The sequence below is a fragment of the Natrix helvetica genome (assembly GCF_964273705.1).
Source record: "Natrix helvetica genome assembly, chromosome: 2".
In the NCBI taxonomy this organism is placed as follows: Eukaryota; Metazoa; Chordata; class Lepidosauria; order Squamata; family Natricidae; genus Natrix; species Natrix helvetica.
Genome location: NC_138552.1, coordinates 253,972,418 through 254,000,286, shown reverse-complemented (window position 1 = coordinate 254,000,286; position 27,869 = coordinate 253,972,418). Strand labels below are relative to the sequence as shown.

General features: G+C 39.7%; 2 protein-coding genes across 5 annotated transcripts in view; one reads left to right on the top strand and one right to left on the bottom strand.

The window, feature by feature from the left end:
• The window catches only part of LOC309388513 (two pore calcium channel protein 1-like), a 38,629-nt gene extending 22,820 nt beyond the window's left edge, over positions 1–15,809 (top strand). For all 4 annotated transcript variants that reach the window (XM_081945909.1, XM_081945912.1, XM_081945910.1 and 1 more), the window contains exons 10-19: positions 1,821–1,965; positions 2,146–2,331; positions 3,478–3,542; positions 5,041–5,128; positions 5,527–5,596; positions 7,119–7,338; positions 7,900–7,990; positions 9,233–9,346; positions 13,855–13,979; positions 15,663–15,809. In XM_081945909.1, coding sequence (XP_081802035.1) covers positions 1,821–1,965; positions 2,146–2,331; positions 3,478–3,542; positions 5,041–5,128; positions 5,527–5,596; positions 7,119–7,338; positions 7,900–7,990; positions 9,233–9,346; positions 13,855–13,979; positions 15,663–15,808 — 1,250 coding nt within the window. In that variant the 3' untranslated portion in view covers position 15,809. The remainder of the gene's footprint in view (positions 1–1,820; positions 1,966–2,145; positions 2,332–3,477; positions 3,543–5,040; positions 5,129–5,526; positions 5,597–7,118; positions 7,339–7,899; positions 7,991–9,232; positions 9,347–13,854; positions 13,980–15,662) is intronic.
• Positions 15,810–17,077: 1,268 nt separating this feature from the next.
• BUB1 (BUB1 mitotic checkpoint serine/threonine kinase) overlaps positions 17,078–27,869 on the bottom strand; it is a 48,938-nt gene continuing 38,146 nt past the window's right edge. Inside the window, exons 16-24 of the mRNA XM_081945908.1 lie at positions 27,481–27,661; positions 24,494–24,631; positions 23,379–23,494; positions 22,013–22,174; positions 21,332–21,489; positions 21,054–21,231; positions 20,561–20,667; positions 18,622–19,207; positions 17,078–17,176 (exon numbers count right to left, since the gene is read on the bottom strand). Coding sequence (XP_081802034.1) covers positions 19,012–19,207; positions 20,561–20,667; positions 21,054–21,231; positions 21,332–21,489; positions 22,013–22,174; positions 23,379–23,494; positions 24,494–24,631; positions 27,481–27,661 — 1,236 coding nt within the window. The 3' untranslated portion in view covers positions 17,078–17,176; positions 18,622–19,011. The remainder of the gene's footprint in view (positions 17,177–18,621; positions 19,208–20,560; positions 20,668–21,053; positions 21,232–21,331; positions 21,490–22,012; positions 22,175–23,378; positions 23,495–24,493; positions 24,632–27,480; positions 27,662–27,869) is intronic.

Sequence of the window (27,869 nt, the reverse complement as noted above, 5' to 3'; positions counted from 1 at the left end):
GGCACGTGGAGCCATTTGTCAGGGCACGCGAGGCGCTGCTCTGTCAGCTGGCCAGCACGCATGCGCGCGCTGGCCAGCTGAGTTCACCCTTTTTTAAAGCCATTTTTTCCCCCTCCCCAGGCTCCAGAGGCTTTATAGGAGCCTGGGGAGGGCAAAACAGCCTCCCCCACCCCCCCGGAAGCCCTCCGGAGGCATCAGGGAAGCCTCTGGACGGTCCCTGAAGCCTTCGGAGTGCTCAAAATGATCCTCCGAGCAAACCGGAAGTCGTCAGGGAAGCCTCCGGATGGTCCCTGAAGCCTTCGGAGAGCTCAAAACGACCCTCCGAGCAAACCGGAAGTCACTTCCGGTTTGCTCGGAGGATCGTTCTGAGCGCTCCGAAGCCTTCAGGGACTGTCCAGAGGCTTCCCTGACGCCTTCGGAAGGCATCCGGGGGGGCGGGGAAGGCTGTTTTTGCCCTATCCAGGCTCCTTTAAAGCCTCTGGAGCCTGGGGTGGGCGAAAAAAGCATGTAAAAATGGGAGGGGGAGCGCCTGTAGTGCGCGCATGTGCACTGGGGGTCGTGCATTGCATTATGGGTGCGGCACGCCCGCACACGACCCCCCTGCACTCCCCCCACTTATGACACACGAGCCAAAAAAGGTTCGCCATCGCTGTTATATAGTCTTCGCCTGCCTTGGTGATTTATTTATTTATTTATTTTAAAAGGAAGAACCAATGTAGATTGCTTTTAATATAAGTCTTTAATTCAACTGAACCAAAGCCCTACTTAACCCATATATTTAAGGGGGGGGTGAGGGACTACCTGTACTTGGACAGAACCTTAGTCATCATTTGCATTTGATGATAATAAATGTAGTCAAGATGTGATCAAGTTGTATCCTAAATTCTCTCTTGCACACTTGTATCAGAAAATGATTGAATGTGTAGATTAAGTCTGATCTACCTATTCTAATATCACCTTTCCCTGTTGTTTCCCCCAAAAGAAAAACAGATGATAAGTTGAGAGTCTGTTACGCAGTAAACTACGGTAGTAAAAAGTTTTTGTTTTAAAAGTTAAAAATAGAAATAGCTAATACAGGTAGTCCTAAACTTATGACCACAACTGAGCCCAAAATTGATGTTGTTAAGTGAGAAATTTGTTTAGTGAGTTTTGCCCTATTTTACGACTTTTCTTCTCACATTTGTTAAGTGAACCACTGAAGTTGTTAAATTAGTAACTTGGTTGTTAAGTGAATCTGGCTTCCCCATTGTCTTTGCTTGTCAGAAGGTTGCAAAAGGTGATCACATGACCCGGGACTCAGCTGTATAAATCACATGACCATAGGGATGCTGTTGCAATGATCATGTCACTTTTTCAGTGCTGTTGTAACTTTGGTCACTAAATGAACTGTTGTAAATTGAGGACTACCTGTAAACATTTGTAATACAGATGAGGATTATCTTCACATAATCTGGGGGATTCGTTCCATGCACATTCTGCAAAACACATAGTTAAACTATTGCAAACTATTATTGCCCCTCATGAACATGGCATGCATCTCTGTCAAGGTATGATAATGTCAAACTGATGATATCATGGCGCAAATCCCACAGGGGTGTATTGGTACTGTGATATGAGATGCATAGGTTGTGGGGGTTGCATGATGACATCATCATACACCAGTTGTCCTTTTCCTCTTGTTCCACCTGTGGATGCATATCCTACTATATAAGCAATGAGCAATGTTGCTATTCTTTGTATCACACTGTGATCATTTTAATAAAAAGTTTTGATTAGGGCTGCTTCTTAATTGGATTCTGTCATTCTTTTGTGTATGACAGACAAAAAATCCTTTGTACGTCTGGCTGATCTTTTGAATATAGAGGTGATCACACTGAAAGCCCGCATCCACCCCTTAGACATCTGGTTTCCACAGGTGTATAACTCCACTCCCAGCCTGGTTTTACGCAGTATGGTCCAGCACAGGTATGTCTATGTTCAGGAAATTACTTGCAACAGTCCCAGTATAATATTTCTACTTGTCCATGTGGGTGGCACATAATGTAGCAGCTGCTTTAGTATTCCAAATGCATTTTATGAAATGTAAATTCCTGGTAGACAAACTGATCACCAAATTGATCTGTATTTCATTTCATTTCTCTACAGAGCTTTCATTTGGACATATGATATTATCATACTGATTAATGCAGTCTTCATTGCACTGGATGAGAAGAATCCTTATATTTCCTATGCAGAGTGGGTGTTTCTATGCTTGTATATAATTGAAATACTCCTGAAATTATATGTTTTTGAACCCAGGACTTTTTTTGCAAGAAACCAATTCTGGAACTGGTAAGTAATCCTTAGTCTTGGTCTTTTTATGATGAGCAAACCAGTTCCACTGACGTTACATCTATTCACTGGGGAACACTTCACATGAAGGCTAACAATTTAGCTGCTTCACATTCACGATTTAGGTTGTTGTAACAATAATTCACATTTAAGAAATATTAAACAGTTTGTATTACAGTAGAAAAATACTGAAGAGCCAGAATGAAAGAGGAACGTCTCCTATTTATGTCTATGGAGATTCTCAGTCATCCAAGTCATGGTTTTTCCAAAGGTGCTTTTTCAAGAGGCAACTGGACTTTCTGATTTTTCTTTGAAGACGTTTCACTGAAGAAGCTTCTTGGATAAGAAGCGAAACGTCTTCAAAGAAAAACCAGCACCTTTGCATCTCCTGTCTATGCATTCTTGCCCTTATGTTTGTTATTGGATTCAATAACAAAGTCTTTGTCTTATTTTAGAAATGGTACTTGGTTTTAATAATATATATGTGTATTTCAGATATGCTTTAGAAATATCTCCTTTATATACTTCTAGAAAACATACCGTATTTTTCAGAGTATAAGACACAACGGAGTATAAGATGCACCAAGATTTTGAAGAGGCAAATAAGAAAAAAAGTGTTTGCATTCTGCAGACCTCCCCGAAACGGCACATTTTTTTGCAAAAAACGGGCCTCTTTTTTTCAAAAAAAAGGGCATGAATAGCCTTTAGGAGGCTTATAGAGTGCTCCTGGGAGCTGGGGGGGCAAAATTGAGCAAAAACAGCCCATTTTTCACTCATTTCTGCTCTCCCCAGCCCCCAGGAGCACTCTGCAAGGCTCCTAAAGGCTATGCATGGCCATTTTGGTGAATAGGCGGGGTTTTGGGAGGCAAAAAATGCTGTATTCAGTCTATAAGAGGACCCAGATTTTCAGCCTCTTTTTTGAGGGAAAAAGGTGTGTCTTATACTCTGAAAAATACGGTATGTTAAAATGCCTATTAAAAATCAACAACTGTTCTCCTGATTCATGGAAGATCTGACTGGCATTTAATGCTTGTCTTACATCAAAGATTTCAAAATGTTGGCAGATTTTTTTGAATAGATCAGCATTCAGGAGGTGAAAGAGGAAGAACAGATTGTTTTGATAAGCCATCTTTCCACCTTTCCTAGGTTTGATACTTCTATCATCATTGCTGCTTTGATTGCAACAGTACTGAACACTGCACTTAAATCAGGTATTATATGCTTACATATACAATACAATACAATACAATAGTAGAGTTGGAAGGGACCTTGGAGGTCTTCTAGTCCAACCCCCTGCCTAGGCAGGAAACCCTATACCGTTTCAGACAAATAGCTATCCAACATCTTCTTAAAGACTTCCAGTGTTGGGGCATTCACAACTTCTGGAGGCAAGCTGTTCCACTGATTAATTGTTCTCACTGTCAGGAAATTCCTCCTCAGTTCTAAATTGCTTCTCTCCTTGATTAGTTTCCACCCATTGCTTCTTGTTCTACCCTCAGGTGCTTTGGAGAATAGTTTGACTCCCTCTTCTTTGTGGCAACCTCTGAGATATTGGAATAATGCTATCATGTCTCCCCTAGTCCTTCTTTCTCTTAAGCTAAACATACCCAGTTCCTGCAACCGTTCTTCATATGTTTTAGACTCCAGGCCCCTAATCATCTTTGTTGCTCTTCTCTGCACTCTTTCTAGAGTCTCCACATCTTTTTTACATCGTGGCGACCAGAACTGAATGCAGTATTCCAAGTGTGGCCTTACCAAGGCATTATAAAGTGGTATTAACACTTCACGTGATCTTGATTCTATCCCTCTGTTGATGCAGCCTAGAACTGTGTTATACCTATAATTTTATACCTATAATTTTATAAAATTATACCTATAATTTTATTTCTCTTCTACAGAAAAATGAGAGTAATACACTTTCGCCATTTTAGTAGAGGCCTGTTAAGAGTTTTAGTCAAATAAGAGTTAGATTTTTTTTTTAAGTGCAAAACTGCAAAGTTTGGGGGAAACTTATATGGGTTAAATTCAGTCACAGTACAAACCAGATTTTGGTATAACAGGAACAAGTGTAGTTTCCACTGTCTGTATATTAAAAGCTGTTCTCTTTCTCTCTGTTCAGACCCTTCCTGAAAACAAAAATGAGGAGGAAATTGGAAAGTCCCCGTTTTGTTGAAAATTCCTCCCATTGTGCTTGTTTCTAATTTTGTCTGACCATTAGTCTTAATTACCATTATCTTGTTTCACTAAGGTTAATCACAGGTGATTAATTTCACACCACATTGAAGCTATACTTAAAAAAATATTAGTTCAAGCTGTTCATAGCTGAAGAGCAAGAGTAGGGGGCTCTCATTCTTATTTTTATAATTACTTCAACTGTGAGGGAATTATTACAACTAAACTGGCTTGAGGCCAAGTGTCCAGTTCCATAGACTAGTTTAACATGGTTAGATAGTTCAACTTCTTAGGATTATTTTCTACTAGTCAATTTAAGCAGAGTATCCAGAAATGAATTTCACTGATATTTATCTACAGCCTAGCCACAAATAACATTGAAATTGATGGTTCATTCAGGAAAATACAGAATTTTTTTATAGAAGATGAGGGGCTACTGCTCTAAGTGAAGTAAACTGCTACAGCTAGTGATGAGGATCAGGGCACCATTTTTTAAAATTACTTGTAAACTACTTGACACATTTCTTTTTTCCTTAGTGACTGCATACAATAGCCAGCAAATTCTGGACATCGTGTTTATCTTACGAGTTCTTAGGCTTATAAGAATTATCGACAGTGTCCAAAGGTAAGGGCTTTTTAGAAGAACACATGTATGTCTGCAGATTAGAAGAGGTAAGGTGCAGCTGAGGGTGAATTGGCCTTCTCCATCCTGATTATTTTCAGATGTGTTGGATTGTGACTCCTAGCCATCAATAGGCATAGTGGCTGGGGATAAGGGAGTTGCAGTCAAATGCAGCTGTATGAGGTTGGATAATTCAGTAAGTGACATGTTGATAGTACACAACTGAATGATGAAAGACAGCAGATGGCATGTAGTAAAAGAATGAAAGCAACTACAGGGATAAAAAGGTTGAAAAAGTGATGCCCTCTACTGAGTGAAAGTGTTCACTGAATTGGCTAATAGTGGTTTTAAAAAATCTTACCTCTTCTTCCATGGTGTTTTAATGCAGTATTTCCTTCCAGGTTTCGTGTTATTATGAATACACTAATAAACATTGTGCCTACGATGCTAACCTTTGGAGCATTAATTCTGGTAAGCAGTACATAGGTTTTTCCTTTTCCTTGCTTCTTCTCCAATGTTTTCCATTTAAAGGAAGATCACAGCAAGTGATGGAGAAAGATCTTTGACTTCCTGGATAGCACTTGCCAGTCAAAGTACTTGATTAGACAAAGAGATATTCTCAATAATAGGCAATCTCTGTGCCTAATTATTACTTGCTTGATTATGTCAGATGTTGTCAGGTGAAGAACTGTGACAAGTGTTGGCTTATGTATCTACTTGAATCAACCATAACTCCATTTGCAGTATGACTCATTTTTAATAATACTGGCTGATGGCTTATAGACTAAAGGTCAAGATTTTTAAATGATGTGTATTGTCCTTATAGCTTTTCAGCATCCTTCTGGCAGTTGCTGTTCTTGGCTCTGTTTAAAGATCTGAAGATTAATCCTAATGTCTCCTACATGCCAGTATGCTTTGCCATGTCTGTGTTTGCTTTACAGAAAATTGAGATAAACAACTTTCTTTTGAGCTAAAATTGAGCAAGTATTTATAATTACCTAGGAATGCTTGATCATGGGGGGACTGATTGCTGAGCAGATATGCAAAGGATCATGCTGGAAGAATAGTTCCCCTTTTAAATGAAAATCAATTATTTTAATTCCATTTTAATATGCCAGAAGAAAATGGTGAAGATTGTACTCAATTTAGGAGTAATTCATAATTATGGCTGAAAATTATACTTTGCTTATCATGGAGGCAAAAACTTCATTTGAAAAAAAAAAAACTTCTGAGACCTATTGTTGGAATGGAAGAAGAACTATATTAAACCGAGTTCATAGTCATCATAACCATGATTTGCTTAGAGCTTGCTGAATAAAGGTTCATAATGCATATTAAGCCATGATATAAACTAGGATTGACAAACCTTAAAGATCAGGTTTGGACCATAACATGCTACATCAAAACTCACTATATTATGTGATACAGTGTTGCATAAAGCTAGACTTAGTTTAATTGCCATGTTAAGTGATATCCTTATATCCCATCAAAATCATATTTGGAGGATTCTTAAATCTACCAGAACAACAGAAGGAGAGATGCTAGAATCAAAGAGGGCTCATTCAGCATAAGATCACAGCTTTAACATTCACAAATTCCTTTTCATTTTTTGAAGAAACCTATCTGCAGTAAATGGAGCGAATGGCATGTTCATTAGAAAACTATATCTATATATCTATATATCAGTCGGATCAGGCTGTTTTGTTTGGTAATCTGCCTACTTACTCAAGGGAAAAACAGCAGCAGCAAAAATGCAGGGGAGCATTTGAAGGGATGGTTAGAACAGATGATTGGGGACATTGTAATACATTGGTCTCTGTGACTATTTATAACCAAGTTCTGGATGTGAATTCTTGTTTTGCGAGAGTGCCCATGGTATGCGCTCTCAAAATTCTAGATGTGTCCCCGCTCAAAAATTGTCTAGTGATTGTTAGTTAGTGACAGGGATAACTAGTATAAGAAACAAATAAGTCAATACCTTCTTTTTTGTCAGGTGGTATATTACGTATTTTCCATTATTGGGATGGAAATCTTCCATGGGAAAATCCAATTCTTTGCCGGAAACACCACCTCCCCGCAAGCCATGTACTGTGGAAATCCTGTTTTGAGTGGAACTACATTTGCAAGAGCCAAATATTGCAGGAATAACTTCAACGACATTGTGTCTTCTTTTGTTGTCCTTATGGAATTAACCATTGTCAACCAGTGGCATGATATCCTTTTTAAACAGCCATTGTAAAATACAGAGATAAAGATACAGCTTTGAGAAGAAGAAGCATTATCATCAAGGCTTGAGTTTGGCAAACATAGTAGGTAGATCTGTGAAGGAAGCTTCCAAATGAAGTGCTTTGCTGGTTTCATCAAATAAGTTTATGCAGTCTTTATTCCCTGAGCTAGAATGTTTGGCAGAAGTAAGTGTGTGTGTGTGTGTGTGTGTGTGTGTGTTGTGTCTGTACTTGTAGGTGCACATTTGTCTTTTCTGTTGAGCTCTCTCTGGAATTCCCAGCTTTATTATTATAAGGCAGCTTTTGAAGACAGGGAGCAGAAGCTTGTGATAAAGCTCGGAGGGCTGCTTTCACAGAAGGGGTCTGAAAGTTGTTGTTAGAGAACAGGATAATGAAAGGCATTCAGAATCATTGTTTGATCATCCCTGGTCCTGTGAGAATGCAGTTTCTCGAGAATCAGGCTTTTGATCAAAAGAAGTCTTGATAGATTTATATAACTGCAAAATGCACCTACAGTAGCTACTTTCCTTGTTCTCCTTAATATTGTACTTCTTGCCAATGGGTTTGCCCTTGTGACTCATGATAGTGCAAAGCTGTTTTTCATCATCTTTCACATTGTTGTGGTGATTATGATTATTAAGTAAGTCTACCTCTTTATAGTCATAACATTGGAAAGTTTCATTTTTGCATGCATATTTTTCAGAAATTTGAGGTTGTATTCATTTATGGAATTTATGCACCACCCACATCTATCACAATTATATGCTAAGTGGTTCATATATCTGTTATATATTTAGCATATACAACTATATGCTAAATGGAAATTACCTACCCTCTCTTAAAGACAAACTATTATTTCCTTGGGGAGATTCTTGTTTCACAAGGTACTTCAAGTATTGAAGTTCTGGGCCTATGTTTATAGTTACTTGGAAGTAAATGCGTTGTCTGGTTTATTGCAAGCAGGGGTAGGGAGTGTGGTCGTGAGATTATTAGTAGTTTGACATATGGGGAAGAATAGCTAGTATTTCTGGGAGGTCACAGAATCTTGGTCTGGTTTTTTTGCTTTCCTAATTCAAATAACAGCCATAAGTGAATGTTGCATTGTCTGCCATAGGCATCAACATGTTTCCTTCCCTATTAAGTCATGAACCTTTGATACAAAAAAATATATTCCCAAACTCTTTTTTTGTTAGCATAATGGAGGAAATACCATCCATTTTGTGATACACCATGATGGTAATACTCAGGAGAATTATTCCTATCCATTATCTGCCAGTTTTATTGTTTGCCAAAATAGAATAAATCTGTATGTAAAATTTTAACCCATTTACATAAATTTTTATTTTCCATATTTTGGATCTACATTCTTGTAAAGAATTGAGGGATTATATGGTGTATGGTTATACAGTGACTAATCTTGTAAAAAAAAAAACCCACCTAACTAAATATAGTAAAACCTCTTACTGAGTAAGCACAGATAAAAGCTTTGCAACACTATTCTCTCGTTCTCATCCACTTTGAGAGCTGTTCAGATTTCAATAGGCCATGCTAATAGCAGATTATAGGAAACTACTGTTTACCTAACACTATTCTTACTCATTCTAGTACTAAATTAGGGTTGGTCACACAATCAGCCCTATCTTTACACTAGAGTTGGCACTTTACCAGCCAATGGAGCCCTTCCCAAGGGTGTGAGGTAGGCGGATGTTGCTTGATGGTGTTTCACATATCTGAAAATAGTAGGTTGGAGAATCCTGCCTTTTTGTCCAATGATAATTCATGTCCATGCAAATTGCCTCATAAAGAAATTGTATCAAACCAGGGAGATATTGATTGATGGCACTTGAAATGCCATGTGTCATTTGACATGTTTGATTTGCAGCATCTTTGTAGCATTCATTTTGGAAGCATTCTTTGTGGAGTATTCTATTGAGAAGAGTGAAGTTGAAACTGCCATTGAGAAGAAGATTCAAGAACTTGGTATAGGGGTACAGGAGTAAGTAAATCAAAAATACCTTTTTTATTGCCCAAAGCAGATGATTTATAAAGTGGTTTTGGTAGAATTCTTGTGATCAGTAAACGTTTTCTCTGGGCCCGAGCATTTGCCCCATCTCATTATCAAAAATGATATGTTATAATCTGTATCTGTAGTAGTTAAAACAACTTTTTTTAGTGTTATGAAACTAAGACTTTCCTAACTAGCATTCTATTCCCACAATGGGCAACTAGTTTCCTAAGAGAAGTTCACTAGCTAGGCATCACTACAATAGCAATATTACTCTGCGCTAATATTACAAGAGCAAGCCTGCTGCAAAGCATAGGGCTACCAGATCTTGGCTGCAAACATTTCAAGTGACCACTAGATGGCAAAAGAAGCCAGAACAATCCTTGCTGTTTGCTGCCACTTAATGGTTTCTTTGAATTGTAGCTACCAAGCACAGGTAGACTTAGCAAAATGGCTAGTAGAGACTATGGAGGCTAAATCATGTTATGGAAGCCTTTGAGTTTGAGTAATTGTCTGTCTGCAAGGTAGCATATAACTGGCTTTGGGCAGAGTAACGGTCTCCCTGCAAGGCCGGGTATACTGCTTGAGTATTCCTAGATATAGTGTTTTCTGTGAAAATATAGATGTCACTAGATAGTCATAATTTTTTAAAAAACAGCTTTGGATAGTTTACCAGCTAGGAAAAAGCAGTCCTCCAGCAAATAAAACATCTTGCTTTGGATTAGTCTAGATCAGTGGTTCTTAACCTTTTTGAAAGAATTGCCCCCTTGAGCCATTGAGGAAGTTATCATCGCCCCCCTTCCCACAACATAACCTCTCAATCACAACAGGGAGATCATTCTTCAATTTATGCAAACACATTTTTTGTTTTCTTTAAAATTGTCATCAGGACATATCGATGCAAATAATTTATTTCAAGTCTTTTTCCCATATCTCAACTGTGTGAAAAATTCTGATGCCACCCGTCACTTTACTCCCAAACTTCGTGATACATGTATTTCATTATTGTCTTATTTATTCAAGACACTTAAATGCAATGACCACTGAAAACAAAATTCAATTGCAAGAAAATGAAATGCCCGAAAAAAACAGTAACATTTAATAATTTAATTACAAGTGAATTTTAAAACACAAAAAGAAATATAAAAAGAGCATAAAAACAAACCGCAATGCAGAAACTAAGAATTTCAAGACGAAAACTCTGAACTAAATTAAGATTCGAGGAAAATATATATTCATGCACACTGTAAAAAGGGTTAAAAAGACACAAAGAAAATTTTTACAGAAGGAAAGCAACAAAAATCAGAGCGACATATTTAATGCCTTAAACTGAAGAAAAAAAAATATATCTACACAAAAAGTTTACACGAAGAGCACAACAACAAAAATTGAAACCATAAAACTGAGAAAATATAATATCATACTGGAGTGCACGCTAAACAAGTACAATACAAAGAGACACACAAAATGTTTTACAGAGCACAAGAATTCGAAAACGAAGCCGAAAACTCAAACTGGAACGTGAAATCCAATGCAAGCAAATACAACGATAAGAGCTGAGACAATTATTAACGAAGAAAATGTATGTACACAAAAAGCAAAAAAAGAACATCAATGGCTGCCTTGTGCTTGGTGAGCTGATGCCAATTTCTTGATGTCTGGAACCATTTTTGTTAATCTCATTCTTAAATCGCCGCGCTCGGTGATCTTCAACATGTTCCTTGACTTAGAAAGGATCTGTTGGACAGTGCTGAAGCCCCTCTCCACTAAGTAAGTGGAAGAAAAGGCTAAAAGAAGCAACTTAACTTCCTCCCACAATATTGAGTAAGTGTTCCTCATTTTCACCCCAAAAGCTTCGCAGCCATAACTCTGAAAATGTGATTGGGCTTCATAGTTGTATTTCAGATCTGTCAGTGGCTCTTGCAGTTTGGGATGAAGTTATGCAAAGTCTGCTGTGAAAGGATTTAGCACCCAAGTGGGCACTTCCAGATTTATCAGATCATAGAATCTGGTTTCCATATCTTCTTTTAGTTGCTTCAAGTGGCAGCAAAAAACATTGAAATCTTCTGCTTGGAGTTGACGTTCATTACCAAGGCTTGGGAACTGATACAGCTCCTGGTGACTCATATTGCTTGCAAGGAGGTCCAATTTGGAAATAAATGAGCAGATTACTCCTTTGGCCTTAAGAAAATTGATTTTATCTCCTTGCAGCTTTACTTTCACTTCATTCAGCTTGTCAAAAACATCAGCGAGATAAGCTACACCCAGACGTCGAAGTTTAAGAGAACTGCTTAGACTTGGATCAATGGATTCAAGAAATTCAACAACTGTGTCAAAAAGTTCATGGAATCGCCGCAAACACTTTTCTTTTGAAAGCCACCTTACTTCAGTGTGCAAAAGGAGACGTTCAAACTCCTCATCATTTTCTTCACAAAGCTTGTGAAAAAGTTGGTTGTTCAAGGCATTCGACTTAATTTTGTTCACAGCGTTAATGACGTAACGTATAGACTCATGCAAACGGCCACTCAAATTTTTTGAGACAAGGTGCTGTCTATAAACAATGCAATGGACAGTCATAACTCCAGGTACAACCGATTTTAGATGAGCCTGAAATCCGTGATATCGTCCAATCATGGATGCAGCTCCATCGGTTGCCACATTTGTCAAAGGGATGTTTTTCTCATTAAAAAACTCTTCAACCTTTTTAAATATCGAAGAACCTTTTGGGTCGGTGGCTAAATTTCGAGCAAATAACAGTTCTTCCCCGATCTCTTCATTTCCGTTGATGAAATGGACATAAGCCAATAACAAGGCTTCATTTTCACGAATCGTTGACTCATCAATCTGCATCACGAATTCTGTACTTTTCAAGGTGTCAATAAGCCTTTCTTACACTTCAGCAGCCATTTCATCAATTCATATTTGATACGGCGTCATTGCTTAAAGGAACCGATTGCGTGACAGTGCTTGCGCTGGGCCCCCAACATGGTGGCAACAATCTGTTTCACTTCTGGTAAAATCAGCGTTTCTCCGATAGTGTGAGGTTTGCCACATTTTGCTATCAACAAAGATATTTCATAGGAAAAAATGAGCCCCTTGTCGGCGTTAAGTGATGATTTTCCAAATAACTTTTCAACAGTGCTGCAACCCTCAAACTTGGGCTTTAAGGATTGGAAAAACGATACAGGTTTGTCGGCTTTATCCGAATGAATTCTTACCAAATGGTCTTTCAGTCAGGAAGGCTTCATCGCTTCATTTGAAAATGTTTTCTCACAAAGAAGACAAAATGGAAGCTGTACATTGGAAGGAGATGGAATGAATCTCAATCGTCGAATATTGGTGACACTTCCTCTTCTTGGCCATGTTGAGAGGTCTTCGAAATGAAAGGCACTAACTGCAAATTAAATTTTTGACTGCCCTGGAACACTATAAAACACACGTGGACATTGATAAACCTAGTTTCAACAGTTACGTTGGCATTACAGCTGACATCACAGGGGACAGCCACTCAGCATGCGATGTTTCGAAAGAAGGGCTCATCCCTCCATCACTGCCCATTCTGGCCAATGGCGTGCCACTGTGTGGGTAGAGTGATAGAGGCTGCTGCTCAACGTGCATGAAGATGAGCGATGCGTATTTACATATGTACACCGTTCTGTACTTAAACTAGCTGGAGGAACATTTTAAAACACAGTTCAATCCACTAATAGCAAGCGATCTGATGTTTTTGTACGACAGATATACAAAAGTGTCTCAAAAGTGTCCCCAAAACATCTCGCTCCATTGCCCCCATATCGCCCCCCTTCCATTCCTTCATCCCACATTGCCCCTTTTTGTTCCATCCCCCCCCCCAAAAGACGAAATCGCCCCCTGGAGGGTGATATTGCCCAGGTTAAGAACCACTGGTCTAGATGAGTCAGTATTATCAATTCTTTGGGGGGACTTTTTTAGACTGTGTAAGAACCTAAATTAGTACAGAATAAGGCCGCAAAATTATTCCTAAGGTCTGAGTGTTTACTTCTTCTTAAATGGCCCTTGGTTCACATATCCTTCTAAAATGTGGTATATTTGGCTATTGTTTTATGGAATAAACATCAACTGTTGTATTCATAACATGCTTGTAGTAATCAACTACAATGTATTTTTAAAACGACTGGATTTACATAATATTTTAACCAAACCAAAGAAACAATATTATGGCTTAGCACATATTGTGAGCGCAGCCTTATTTTATGCTGTTTATGTTAGCTGCTAAATGGCTCTTGGCATAAGATTTCAGTAGATGCTGTAATGATGTCACATGCATAACATCAGACAAATTATATCATTTATGTTATGTCAGCATGACACATATAGCTTCCCCCCACCCCCACTTGTTTGCCCTCTGCAGAGGTATCCATGACACCCAAGTAAAAAAAACTTGAAATCAAAGAGACACTTTTAAAAAGGTGATTTTAAAAAATGTATATGTATATTAAGTAGATGGGTTCTGTTTTTAGGGATGACCTTTTTGATGGTAGGTTGATAGACAACCTTGAAACCAGTGAAAATGATCTTGGAAGTGAAGAAGGAATAGCAGTGAAGAAGAAATCTAAGGGGTTGATGTTTAAAATTGCCTCCAGAAGTAAGTGCACTATCAGAGAACTTGTGTTTATTGTGCTTGTTGGTAGGCATGGAGAAATAATAACTACAGTTAGGAGCAAATCATCATGCTGTGTAGTAATGGTATCCTCTTATCTTCACTACCGGTTCAGTAGCGGGAGCATGCACGGACAACTGGGCATGCACAGTCTGGGTGGGCGGAGCCTTGTGCCCCCACCACTACCAGTTTGCCCAAACCAGTGCAAATCAGCAGAATACCACCTCTGAGGCTATGTATATTGTAAGATATTATGGGTTTTTCCCTAAGGGGGGGGGGGGGAACATAAATCTATTTCCTTAACTGCATTACTCTAGACAAGTTGGAAAATTCCCATAATTCTTAGTTCAGCTAGAAGTCTTGATTGTTGAAAACTCTGGACAAGAGTAAACTGGAAAATCCTATGTAAGTGATGTCAGTTTTTCTCTATGGCTTCTTAGTTTGCTGCTTTTCAAAATATAGGAAAAGATGGCATTTTTGTTATGTTGATCTCCAACTCTCTCTTCCTTGCTTCATGGTAAATTTCTTAGAGACTTAGATAGTAAATTTTAATACAGTATGAGCAACTTTGATTCTACCCATACTATCTAAAAAGAGCAATTTCACTTACATATAGGGGGTGGTGTTATGGCTCTGGCCTTTTGCAAACCTTTTTGGCACCGAGTGCCCAAACTGGAATGTGCATGCATGCGCTGGAGCGCCAAAAACCCGAAGACCACCTGGCCGGAGCACACATGCCTGTTTTTTGGGTGGTTTGGGGGCCGCTTTCAGACTGTTTTGGGGTCAAAATGGCCCCCAAAACAGCCGAAAATGGCCTGAAAATGGTCCAGAAAACCACGTGAAAACAGCCCCCAAACAGCCTGCTTTTTGGCTGTTTTCAGGCTGTTTTCGGGTACCTGTGAAGACCAACTTGCCAGCATGCATGTGCGCACCGGAAAACAGAAGAGCAGCTGGCGACGGCAATATGCCCACAGAGAGGGCTCTGCGGGCCACAGCTGCCGCATCAAGGGCATAGGCTGTTCTACTCAACAAAGTAGCTTTGCACAATCAACCAAACAAAAATGTTCGGCTAAAGACACCGCCTGAGGAAGCAAGGGTTTTTTAAAATCCCTTTCTCCAGACGGCCAGGGACGAGCGGGAGTTTACCCTCGTCTCTGCGCTTGCCAGCAGACGCCGGACGAGCGGCCTCGCTCGTTCTACCAGCTGCGACTAGGAACAGCTGGAGAACTCGATCGCAGCCTCAGCCTTCAAGCAGAAATTCAAAAGAGCCTTCACACATTGATCAAAGTAAAATTAACACCAAAAAATGGGGAAAAATCCTAACACTACCTTACTAAACTGTTTTTAAGAAAAGGAAAAATATGCTGGAGAGCTCAGCCTATCTGCCCAAAAACTGAGAGCTCCCCAAAACTAGTCCTATCGGGCGGACTGAGTTTTTAAAACTCATCCTGAGGAGGCAAAGGAGGCATGACCAGAGGGGAAAAATCTACTCAGTCCTTGGGCAAACAGGCTGTGTTAACCCTTCCTTGGACTCTCCAAGCAGCGCAATGGAGAAAATGCATTCCCCTCTTACATCTGTGGGCCAAGTTAAGTGGGAATCAGTACCGTGAGTTTTCATGTACACTGCACCTGGAGAGGTTCAGCTAATTGATTTGTTTTGGCCCCCAGGATACAGGACTGTGGATGCCTTACTCCAACGCATGTTTGAAGCAGAGATAGCCCCAGAAGAAGAAGGTCCTTCCCTTGATGAGATCTTAAATCTCTCTCCAGACGAGACTTACCCAGGGAACCCAGCTTTTGACCGGGCTGTCTAACATGGAGAATGAGTGGAAATAACTGGAATCTTTTTTGAAGCAAGTTTCCTATTTTAATCGTTCTCTAGCTCACTAGGTACCAGCTTTACGCTATTACTGGTCCCTTCTGATACTTGCAACTGAAAGATTATTGGTGCTGTATTCAAGTTCTTCCCTCCAATGAATCAAGCACTCAAAAGCTTTAATACGTAATGTATATAATAGATGAAATGCAGTATTTTTTATAAGTGGAAAGCATATTGGATGAGTTTGAAATACTTTGAATTCTCCTACATGCTTAACATATTACTTGGATACATAATATTGAAAGTTATATTACTGAATGCAGCTCTGTCCACTACAATCCAGGGGTTTTTTTGGGTCACCTTATCAATAAATATCAGGGAGATATCAAATAATAAAGACAGGGGATCCAACGCTACTTACTATTGTTCCTCATTCATCCACCCACTTCTCATCAAAGTTGTAGTGGGCTAACCCTTTGTCTTGTAGATCCAAACCTTCTCTGAAAGCAGAGTGAATGGATGCACTTGACTGAGGAAATTAGATCCATGCTTAAATTACTTTATTATTGTCAGTTTAAATAAAGATAGTAGTATCTGAGTCCTAAATATTAAGCACTCATTCGCATAGTTAAGGGGCTGATTCTGCCTCACTGGTCCTGCTTCTCCCATTGTCTGGTGTAAAGTGCTGTTTCCTACATTCCATCCGTCCAGAGATGGAAATCAAGAAAAGGGAAGACACTTGACCTGATTTTTTCCCCAAACAGATGAGCCTTGAACTTTCCAGTTACAGTGTAATTCCTGATTCAAATTGTATACAGTATCAAAATTCAAATATTTGAAAGCATTGAAAACAAATATTTAAATGTTAGGTTGAAAAATATGTATTTCTATGTTTGACTTTAAAAGAATCAGATTGAGGTGGAAATTAAAGGGAGATGTTAAATACACGCATATTCAATATGAGTCATTAATTTTTTGCATAGGGTTGAAGGGCAAGCCATCTTGAGAATGATTCAGTTGAGAGTTGGGATATAATAATAACTTATTGTCGGGAATGTTTTTGACATTCTGCATCTTTAGTTAGGTTTCTGGGGTAATACCTATTACAAAATAGTTCATCACATTACTGTATGTGTTGTGTTGTATTGTATTGTACTGTACTGCATGTACTGGGAGAGGGAAAGGTAATCAGCCATTAAAGGGCTGGGAAATATATTTCCAATATATTTTGGAAGGAAATTCTTTGTACAAGAGACTCAGGACTCTGAGAGCAAATCAGAATGGAACCAAATTTGGCGCTCTTCAAAATTCAGATCTGCTGTTCTTCAAAAATGGCTTGGGAAAAAAAAATCCACCAGTGAGTCTGTATGGGAGAGATAGACATCTGTTAGCTCAGGGGTGTCCAAACTTGGGATCTGTTAGCTCATGGGTGTCCAAACTTGGTAACTTTAAGACTTGTGGACTTCAACTCCCAGAATTCCCCAGCCAGCTGGCTGGGGAATTCTGGGAGTTGAAGTCCACAAGTCTTAAAGTTACCAAGTTTGGACACCCCTGTGTTAGCTTAAACCCATTTCCCTCTTAAGGTCAGCAACCTTAAACATTCAAAGAGCCACAAAGGTCCTAACCAGAAGTCCGTTTTGCCCCCACCATAGAGTTTTCTAGCGCGGTGTTTTTCCTCTCCCGATTGGAGGTCTGGTTCCCCTGAAAGCCCTATCAATTGTGGAGCCAACTGGCGGCAGGGAGCCACAGCAGAGGGATGAAAGAGCCACATGCGGCTCCAGAGCCACGGGTTGCCAACCTCTGACCTAGGTGGAATAGCTATTAAGAGGTTGTAAAGAATTCTAGAAGCCATAAGTAGAATGAAACAATTTTAATCTAAATTGTTACCGATTTGAGCAAATCGAGTCCCTCTTCCCCATTGTTTATTTGGCGGGTTTGCCCTCAACTGATGTGTTCTATACCCCTCCACGTAGCAATGCAGTATCTGTTAGATGTTTCAGGTGAACTACTTTCACCTGAAGTCATTGGTTGCTGACATATATATATATATATCACATAACCACAACTTGTCAGGTTCCTCATTGATTTTGCTTGTCAGAAACCAGCTGTGAAGGGTGCAAATGGCAAACATGGCACCACAGAGACACAGCCACAAGTTGAAGGGCCAGTTGTAAATCTCTTCTTCAGCACCATATTAGGTTCAAAAAGTTGCTGAGTGAACAATCAGCAAGTGAGGACTACCTGTATATTACTGAGCCTCTGGAAACATACAAAATACATATACATATACATATATATACATACATACATACATACATACATACATACATACATACATACATACATATAATATGTTTGGAGACTTGGCTGGGCTTGTTTTTCTCTTTGAGATAGCAATGACAAAGGGACCAGCAGTAAAGATTTTACTCTTGGAAATAAGGAATTGGGATAAAGGGTATGATTCTAACTATAAGACAATTTGGTTTCTGCTTTTATATATTTATATAAGAAACTGTTTGGAGACTACAATTCCCATCATAGTCTTGTTGGAAACCTATCATAGTAGAAGAGCTTCAGATACAGGAAACGTGATCCATGGTTGGTACTTAATGACTAAATAATAGTTTTAATACAACATAATTGTAGTTTTAACTCAAGATATGCTGACAGTATTACATTTATCTATCATACTTGATGCCTTATATTATCTACTATTATTCAACTCTTTTATCTGAAAAATTAAAATGAATGGACTTGACTAGACAATTTTCCTTTGAAAGCACATTTTATTGTTTATAAAGTACTCACAGGAAAAAAGACACTGGAGCATTTAGATGTTAGGATGTGAGTTCCACAAGTGCTGACTCCTCCATCAATTTCAATTTTCATTCTCAAGCTTTGGATCTCTCCATGTTGACTTTTTGCTCAACACTCCACTCCCTGTTCCCTATTTTTCTGCTGTCCAGTTCCAGAAAGAAGGTTCATCTCCAATATTAACATTTTTGAGAAGTTTTAGCAAATGGAAGCCAACACTTGTCAAATCATTAACAGTGCACCATTTAAGCATCAGAAGTGCAGTGCCAACCTTTGCAAGTCAAACCCAAGGTAAACTGCCGCTTGACGAAACAAGATGAAACTTCATGAAGACTTGATCAAGCAATATCAAAACCTTTTCGTTGTTTCACAAGAGTCCAGTCTTTACTTCCGCGATCGTTTGTTTTCAACAAGCAACACTGCAAGCCTGTTACGGAGAACTATTATTTTATTGGAATAAGTTTTTAAAAATAAGTCTCTCAACGTTGCCCGTAAAGCTCCCAACGAAGGTAAGTGGTTGCAGTCTTGTATGTTCAGCAAAGTGATGAAGAAATTAACCCAGACCTCTCCATTGGGAACCCTAAGGGGGGGAAAAGGGAGGGGAAGATAAAAACGTAAATCAATCTTTACCAGATGTGGCCAGATGTTTCTCAGAACCAGCATCACAAGTGGAAAGCTGTGACAATTATTTTGGAAGATGGACTAGAGCACGGGTGTCAAACTCAAGGCCTGGAGGCCGGATCCCGCCTGCGGGGTGTGTAGATCTGGCCTGTAGGGCCATCCTGGAAATAAGGGTGAAGGACTGGCCCGCGGTGCCTCTGCCAGCAAAAACGGAGCCATCAAGAGCTCCATTTTCATTGGCAGAGGGTTGCAGGAGGCCGTTGCTGGTGAAAATGGAGCTTAAAATCATTGTATTTCTAACCTTGAGAGCCCTTTACATGAAAAATAAATGTGCTAATCACCATTTTTGCATTTATTCTATTAGCTGTCATAAGCAGAGCTATAATGCAACTAAAAATCCTAATGTTACTTTATTTTTTACAAGCATAATCGGATTTTATTAAAAGTGCCTTAAGATCACTCTGTAGAGCAGTTTTTCATATAACACAGAAATAATTATGTATCTGGGGAATATAATGCTAGTGGTATCCGAGGGACATATTTATGTTTTGCACTGGTTCTTTCCATTTCTTGGAGTATACCCTTAGAGCAAATTAATTCTTTATTTCAAAAATAAATCACATATTCTTGCTCAGGATTTGAAGAATATAAATAGAAATTGTCCACAAATCCTGTTTCCCAATTTTGATTATGACAAAGGTTGATAGCATCTTCTGTAACAGAGGTGTCAAACTCGATTTCATTGAGGGCCGCATCAGGGTTGTTTGACCTTGGGGTTGGGGCAGGGGGTGTGGTCTGGCCAGAGGGCGTGGTCAGTTCAATGTCACTCATGTCAGGGGCACCTATGGGGGCCAAGTGCTAAGGCAGGACTTCCCTGAGACCCTCATTCCCTCATTATAATCTTCCTTCCTCCCTCCCTCCCTTTTTCTCCTTTCTTCTTCCCTCCCCTTTCCTTATTTTTCCTTCCTTGCTCTCTTCCCGTCTTTCCTTCTTTTTCTTTGTATTTCCTCTTTACATTCCTCCTTTTGTTGTTTTTAGTTTGTTTTGCTAGCCCTCTTCCAGAAAAAATGGAGCTCCATTTTTGCTGGCAGAGGGTTGCAGGAGGCTGTCGCGGCTAAAACACGGGGCCCTGAGCTCCATTTTCGCTGGCAGAGGCACTGTGGGCTAGTCCTTTGCTGTTTCCAGGGGGGCCCCACAGGCCAGATCTAAGCACCCCACGAGTCAGATCTAACATGTAAAGGAGCAATTCTACAGTAGAGAAAATATATGGCTCGGGAAAATTATTCTTGAAATAAAGTAATTATAGACCAACCTCCTAAAGATACCATCAGGTTTCCAGATATCTTGCTCGTTTTTTACTTTCATATATGTGCCAAATAACATGCAGTACACTGTTGCAGCAATTCCGAAATAATCCGTCTAAGGAGTAAAAACATTATAGAAACATTTAGCTTCAGGTGTTTAAAAATATCTGCTTTTAATCCCATCCTCCCATGAATACGATCCAATTGCAAACAGTCTCCTTTCCCTGGTTTATTCTTGGTGCTCTTCTGGAATAGATTAGATGGAGCAGGTCTGTCTGGGCCAAATCAAGCCGGGAGCTTCAAGCCTGAACATGATCTGAATGCAGAATCTCAGATACACTGATAATTACATTAGTATTGCTGTATAACAGGTGTTCTAAAGAAAAATTAGTAACATCTGAATCAAAACTTACACCTCTGCATTAAATTTTCCTCCATGATCAACAAGTCTGTAATTACATGGGCTACATAGCATAGTATGAAAATCATACAAGTCCATACCTGGTAATTCCACGGCTTGCCTGTAATCATTTCAATACATTGAAATCCAGATGTCTCACACTTCCCCTTGAAAGCGGTTCCTTCAGGAAACAGGGTCATATCTATGCTTTGACCAAAGTCAATAATTGTCAGACCATGAGATGTGCCATCAATATCGCATGTGTCATTGTCCAAAAACCTTGTTTAAAAGCAATTAACAATGATCACTATTAAGCAATGCAACATATTGTCAGATTGACAAGAAAAGACCTCAAAACATTCACAAGTGAGATACATGCCTTTCGCCAAATATGAAGTTGTCAGGTTTAATGTCACCATGAATTATTCCACACTTGTGAAGCTCTTCTACCATGTGCAGGATTTTTATGGTGAAATAAATAACCAGAGCTTGGGGCATCACCTTCTCTGTTAGTTTTTTGTATATATTTATGGTGTTCTACAGAGGAGACAGATGAGAAGCAGATGATCATGTGGACAAATGATTATGCCTTAAATCCTGCGTATAGTGAATATAGAAAGTTTACACACATACACACACACAGTTAAAATGCCAGATTTTTGAGATTTTGTTTTTAAAAAAACCATCATTAACTATACACTTATCAGACAGCAAATTCCACTTAGACCTTGGAGAAAAAATGCACCTGGTTTACAAAATTACATCCTGCTAGAAAGATTTCATACATAAATTCGGCAAAACAATGCTTTCTAAACAGCTATTTTAATTTGGCCAAATATTTTCTGTTAAGGGCAACTAATTCTACTTGCAAGTCATAACACATTCATCTGCTGGGGGCGGGGGGGGGGGGTTGTTGAAAAGGTGTAGTCACGACTCCTTTCTTGATTTTTTGTTAAATCCCCTCCCCTCCAAAAGGACATCAATACTCCTCCCTTTCTGGCCCTTCAGACTGCGATGACGTTTGTACAAGAATATACATACAGATCAAAGCCACACTTGCCAGTAAAGTTCCGTAACTGTAAAGCTCCCCTATTAGAACGCTTCCATTTTGAAAGAAGTGAGCCCCGTGGAATTGGATGCAAAGATGATGCATATGGGGCTTCAGCCTTTCAGTCAGCTGAGTTGCTATATAGAATTCCCAGGGGCTTGCAGGTTTCTGCACCTATAAAGACAATAAACAGTTCTGCTTTGCTTCAATGCACCGGAGCCAGTAACCACATAGAAAGATTTTTTTTTATGCTATTAATTTAAACCAAAACCTGACATTTTCTATTGTTTCAAATGACGATGGCCAATTGGCCATAACACTACCTGGCGTTTGAGGGGCACCACAAAATATCAAGAGAATTTATTTATTTATTTATTTATTAAATTTCTAGACCGCCCCCTCTCCCCGGAGGGACTCGGGGCGGTGTACAGGAATAAATTTAAAACATACAGACAATCATACAAATAGATAAAAATCAAATTAAACAACCCCTGTACGAATTTATAAAAATTAAAAAACAAACCCTAAAACCAATCTTAAAAATTTAAAAATAGAACTGAGGTGGGATAGGTGGAATTATGCCAAGCCGGCTAGCTGGAATAGGTGGGTTTTAAGTTTTTGGCAGAAGGAGCAGAGATCCGTAGTCATTCTAATGTCGGGGGGAAGGTCATTCCAGAGGGTCGGGCCCATCACAGAGAAGGCCCTTCCCCTAGGCGTCGCCCGCTGGCACAGCCTAGTGGACGGCACCCGGAGGAGTCCCTCTCTGTGTGAGCGAATCGGCCGGAGGGATGTGTGGGGCAGGATACGATCCCGCAAATAACTAGGTCCTGTGCCATGGAGTGCCTTAAAAATGATGGTCAACACCTTGAAGCGCACCCGAAGAGCCACAGGTAGCCAGTGCAGCCCGCGCAGGAGAGGTGTTACGTGGGAGTAGCTAGAGACTGCCCGCGCGGCTGCATTCTGAACCAGCTGCAGCCTTCGGGTGCATCTCAAGGGGAGCCCCATGTAGAATGCACTGATCACCTTTCCCAAACCATGTTAGAACATTTTTAAAATCTATTTAATTGTTGATCCTGGCCAGAAATACTCCAACTTCCACACTGCATAAAATGCAGAGTCTGTCAGTGTTATAGCATGTTTCTAAGGTACATATAGAACATCCCTGGCTCTACAGATTAGATACAGTCTTACATATCCAGCTTGTCCAGGCACTCATTTCTCTTCACTGCTAAATTCTAATCTGACATCAATTCAGCAATGGACAGGAGAGATTATGGGAATCAGAGATTTTTTTAAAAAACACATTGTTTTTACTGGTAAAGCAGGTGGATTAATTAATTTTAAACAAGATTCTGGAAGTTATAGTCGAATATAATACCTTCAGTATTACTCTCTGATTATTCTTAGAGTTATCCATATCAAGGGCAGAAGCTTGATACACGTGTGCAAAAGATCCTTCTCCAAGTAAGCAATCAATGTGGAAGGATGTGGATGCTGAATGAGGACAAGGAAGAGATAAGCAAGTAGAACAGGTCTTGGGACTATAGCACAAATTGTCCCCTTCCAGCTAAATAGGGTTTGTCTCAGTTCCCTCTGCAATCGCCTCTCTAAAATTTCAGTAAAAAACAAATGCCAAAGCACACCAGACAGAAGTGCAGGATCCATGCACTGTGGAAGGATGGCCCTTCTTTTTCAATATCACCAGCAACGAATGTTGACCAATATGTTGCCTCTAATTCTGGAAATTCAGCCAAATACACATAGAGTTTATATTATGAGAACAGAATGAGTGGATTTATCAATAGTTATCGTTCCCGCAAGGCAGAACAATAAAATTTAATTCCTATTATTTCTTTAAATGTGTCATTTGCCCTACAAACAGCAGTATGTACTGAAGTTGCATGTAATGAGAAATCATATAAGGATCATGTAATAAGGTTAGGTCCTTTCTTGCCTCATTTTTCCTCCCTCAAGTGGAAAAATGAAGTGGAACATATTTCCATTTTAACAGAGTCTTCCCTTGGTGTGATAGTTTAACTAATTTCTAGAAAGAGTCAGCTGAAACTATGGACTACTTTTGTAGTTTTATTAGTTCACTAGAGTAACCTGCTATCTTTTGCCTTCTATGATTCCGAGCCACTACAGCCAACGTAGTCCGCTCCATTAAAAAAAGAAAAAGTATTATCTTCAGTTACACAATTCCCTTCCTTATATTTCATAGTTTTAATTCTTTTGCTTTGGCAAGAATTTTTACCACTATTAAAACAAATCTTATCTGAAAATTATGGATGAACACAACCAAAACAGTTGGCACGTTGCCTTCATGGCAATAAATTCTTCCATAAAACTGTATGGCTTTAATGGACACAAATACAATTTCCCAATTTCTCTTTTATACTGAAATACCGTATGCGCAATAAAACCATCAATACAACATTTTTTAAAGTTTCATAACTCTGAAAAGAAAAACACTAAACACGTAATGGGACTTACCTAATGTGACAATAGTTTTTGGTCTGGCAACTGGAAGATTTGATGCCCACTGGAAAGTATTGGGATAAGCAGTTATTGGTTTTGGCACCCTGGACAGAAGCTGGAAGATTAAACTCTCATCCCAAGGGTTCTCAATGACTTTGTAAGAGAATAAAAATAGTCAAGATACTGAAAATAATCAGGAAAGTACAAGAAATCCTTAATGATAGGCATTATTAAAATCTGGAGAGCTGAACCCAAATGAGAAAAACCAGAGAAGAGTACCACCCTTCAGATGTTTGGGTTTCAATTCCCCCCAAAATTCAGCAATGGCCGTGCTGATTGGGGAATTCTTTGGAATTGTTTACACATCTGGAGAGGAACCAGACTGGAGACAACCAACATAAAGTTTCAAAGCCAACGAAATACATATTCGTAGGCACTGGGATGCAAGAAGGCCCATTCCCTGTTAAGAAGCAAGAACTGATGATTTTTTTCGGAGTATAAGACACACAGGAGTATAAGATGCACCAAGGTTTTGAAAAGGCAATTTTTTTAAAAAAGTAGGTAGGTAGGTAGAGCAATAGAGAGGGAGAGAAAGAGAAATACAGTAGGTGGGTAGGGAGAGAGAATAGTTAGTTAGTTAGTTAGTTAGTTAGTTAGTTAGGTAGGTAGGTAGGTAGGTAGGTAGGTAGGTAGGTAGATAAAGGGATAGAGAGAGAGAAATAGAGAGATAAAGAAATCTAGTAGGTAGGTAGGGAGAGAGAGAGGGTGTAGATAGGTAGAGGGATAGAGAGAGAGAAATAGAAAGAGAGAGAGAGAGAGATACAGTAGATAGGTAGGGAAAGAGAGAGAGAGTAGGTAGGTAGGTAGATGTTTCCAGGTGTATTTATCCATGTGCTGGAGAAGAAATCGCTGACAATCTGCAGCACCTAAGACTTTCTTTCTACTGGCACAGCACTTGATCAATGTAATTCTCATCAATCAGTTAAAGAGCTTTCCAAAAAGTGGGGAGAGGGAGTTTTTGCACTCTGCAAACCTACCAAAAATGGCCCATTTTTTTTAAAGGCATGAATAGCCTTGGGGGGGGAATTTGCAGAGTGCTCGGGAGGGGAGGGGGAAATGAGCAAAAAACGGCCCATTTTTTGCAAAAACAGGTCTGTTTTTTGTCAAAGAAATTGCATGCATAGCCTTATGGAGGTTTATAGAGTGCTGCTGTGGGCTGGGGGGAAACGGCCCGTTTTTTTTGCTCATTTTTGCCCTCCCCAGCCCCCAGGAGCTCTCTGAAAGCCTCCATAAGGGTATGCACAGCCATTTTGGTGAAGGGGCGGGGCATCGGGAGACAAAAAATTGCTGTATTCGATGTATAAGACGCACCCAGATTTTCAGCCTCTTTTTTGAGGCAAAAAGGTGTGTCTTATACTCCGAAAAATACGGTAATTGTTTCCTCTCTAAAATATTTGAGATGGCTTGTAAATTCAATACAGAAAGTCCTCGGTTAACAACCACATTCAGCAACTGTTCTAAGTTACAATGGCATAGAACAAATAGTTCTTAGACCAGGGGTGTTCAAACTTGGGAACTATAAGACTTGTGGACTTCAACTCCCAGAATTCCCCAGCCATGCTGGCTGGGGAATTCTGGGAGTTGAAGTCCACAAGTCTTAAAGTTCCCAAGTTTGAACACCCCTGGTCTAAGAACTATTTGTTCTATGCCATTGAATCAGACTTCAAAGTTCAGGCTATCCCAGCACCCCAATAGTCTCATGATCGTGATCCAGGCACTTGGCAACTAGCCTGCACTTACAATGGTTACAGTGTCCCACAGTTACATGTTCACCATTTGCAACTTTCTCTACCGGCTTCCCAAAAGCCAAGGCAATGAGGAAACCAGCAGGGAAGGTTGCAAGTCACTTTTGCAAATCACTCCCACTCCTGCCACTTTTTATCCTTAGGAGCTCGGTTATGGAGCATGAGAACCCCGGAATCTCATACTTTGTAGCATGTGACTACCTGAATGCATTTATGCAGTGTCATAACAGCTACCTGCATACCCTCCCACCATTAGCAGCAATCACTTACAGGTCCTCCCGCACCTAGCTGTTGTGCTTTATGACCACATTGTTTAGCGATGAAAATCCAGTCCCACTTACTGTTCTTAACCAAGGATCATTTGTAAAATACAATACTCTAACAATTAAAAAACAAAACCTGGCTCTCGATAAATTTAAAAAGAAGTCATACAGTACTATAATTAGTAGTAGAAGTAGAGACCTCCCATCAGAGGTGGCATTCAGCAGGTTCTGACTAGTTTTGGAGAACCGGTAGCGGAAATTTTGAGTAGTTCGGAAAACCGGTAAATACCACTTCTGTCTGGCCTCACCCCCATCTATTCTCTGCCTCCCGAGTCCCAGCTGATTGGGAAGAAATGGGGATTTTGCAGTATCCTTCCTCTGGAGTGGGGTGGGAATGGAGATTTTAGAGTATCCTTCCCCTGCCATGCCCACCAAGCTATGCCCACAGAACTGGTAGTAAAAAAAAATTGAATCCCACCACTGCCTTCCATCACTAAGCGGTTATTAAGTGAGTCAGATCTGATTTCACCTTTTTATTCATTAAGCAAATCCCATGGCCATTAAGTGAATCCAGCTCCCCTCGTTGACTGTGCTTGTCAGAAGCCAGCTGGAAAAGTAGCTAATCAACATGTGACCTCGGGACGCTCAACTGGTATAAACAATGCCAATTGCCAAGTGCCCCAATTTTGATCACATGACTTCAAGGATGCCATGACACTCATAAGTGCAAGGACTGGTCACAAATCACTGTTTTCAGCATCATTGTTAATTTCAAACAGTTGCTAAATGAATGGTTGTAAGTCAAGGACGACCCATAAACTTTTCTGAAACGCTATGTGGATTACCTCTTCATTCACTTTAGTCTAAGAAAAGCATTACAATTACGTATTGTCCCCACATTATAGCAAATATACTTCCTGATGCAACATTTTACCTCTAGCTTGCATCTCTTGGGCTAAAGGCACTGAAATGGTATTGAACGGTGTAGAGGAGGCCAGGTGAGCAGCTTGAATGAAATCTCCTGGGCTTTTCAGACATGGAGCAAAAGTTCGGTTACATGGGTTAGCCCATACCGTATAATCACTTGTCAGGCCCTCTGCTGGCTGGCTTTCATCCTAAAGGGGAAAACCAAAATCATCATCAACATTATTTTTCTTCTCTAAACACGCAAGACGGCTGAGGAGTGTGTTTGTGTGTGTACGTGTGTGATAACTGCAGCAAGGCTATTTAATATATAGTCAGAAGTGGAAAAAATGATGGAACTTGCAGAGGTGGCTAAATTAATTTCTTTGCTTAGAGAACAAACGATGTCTCCATTTATGG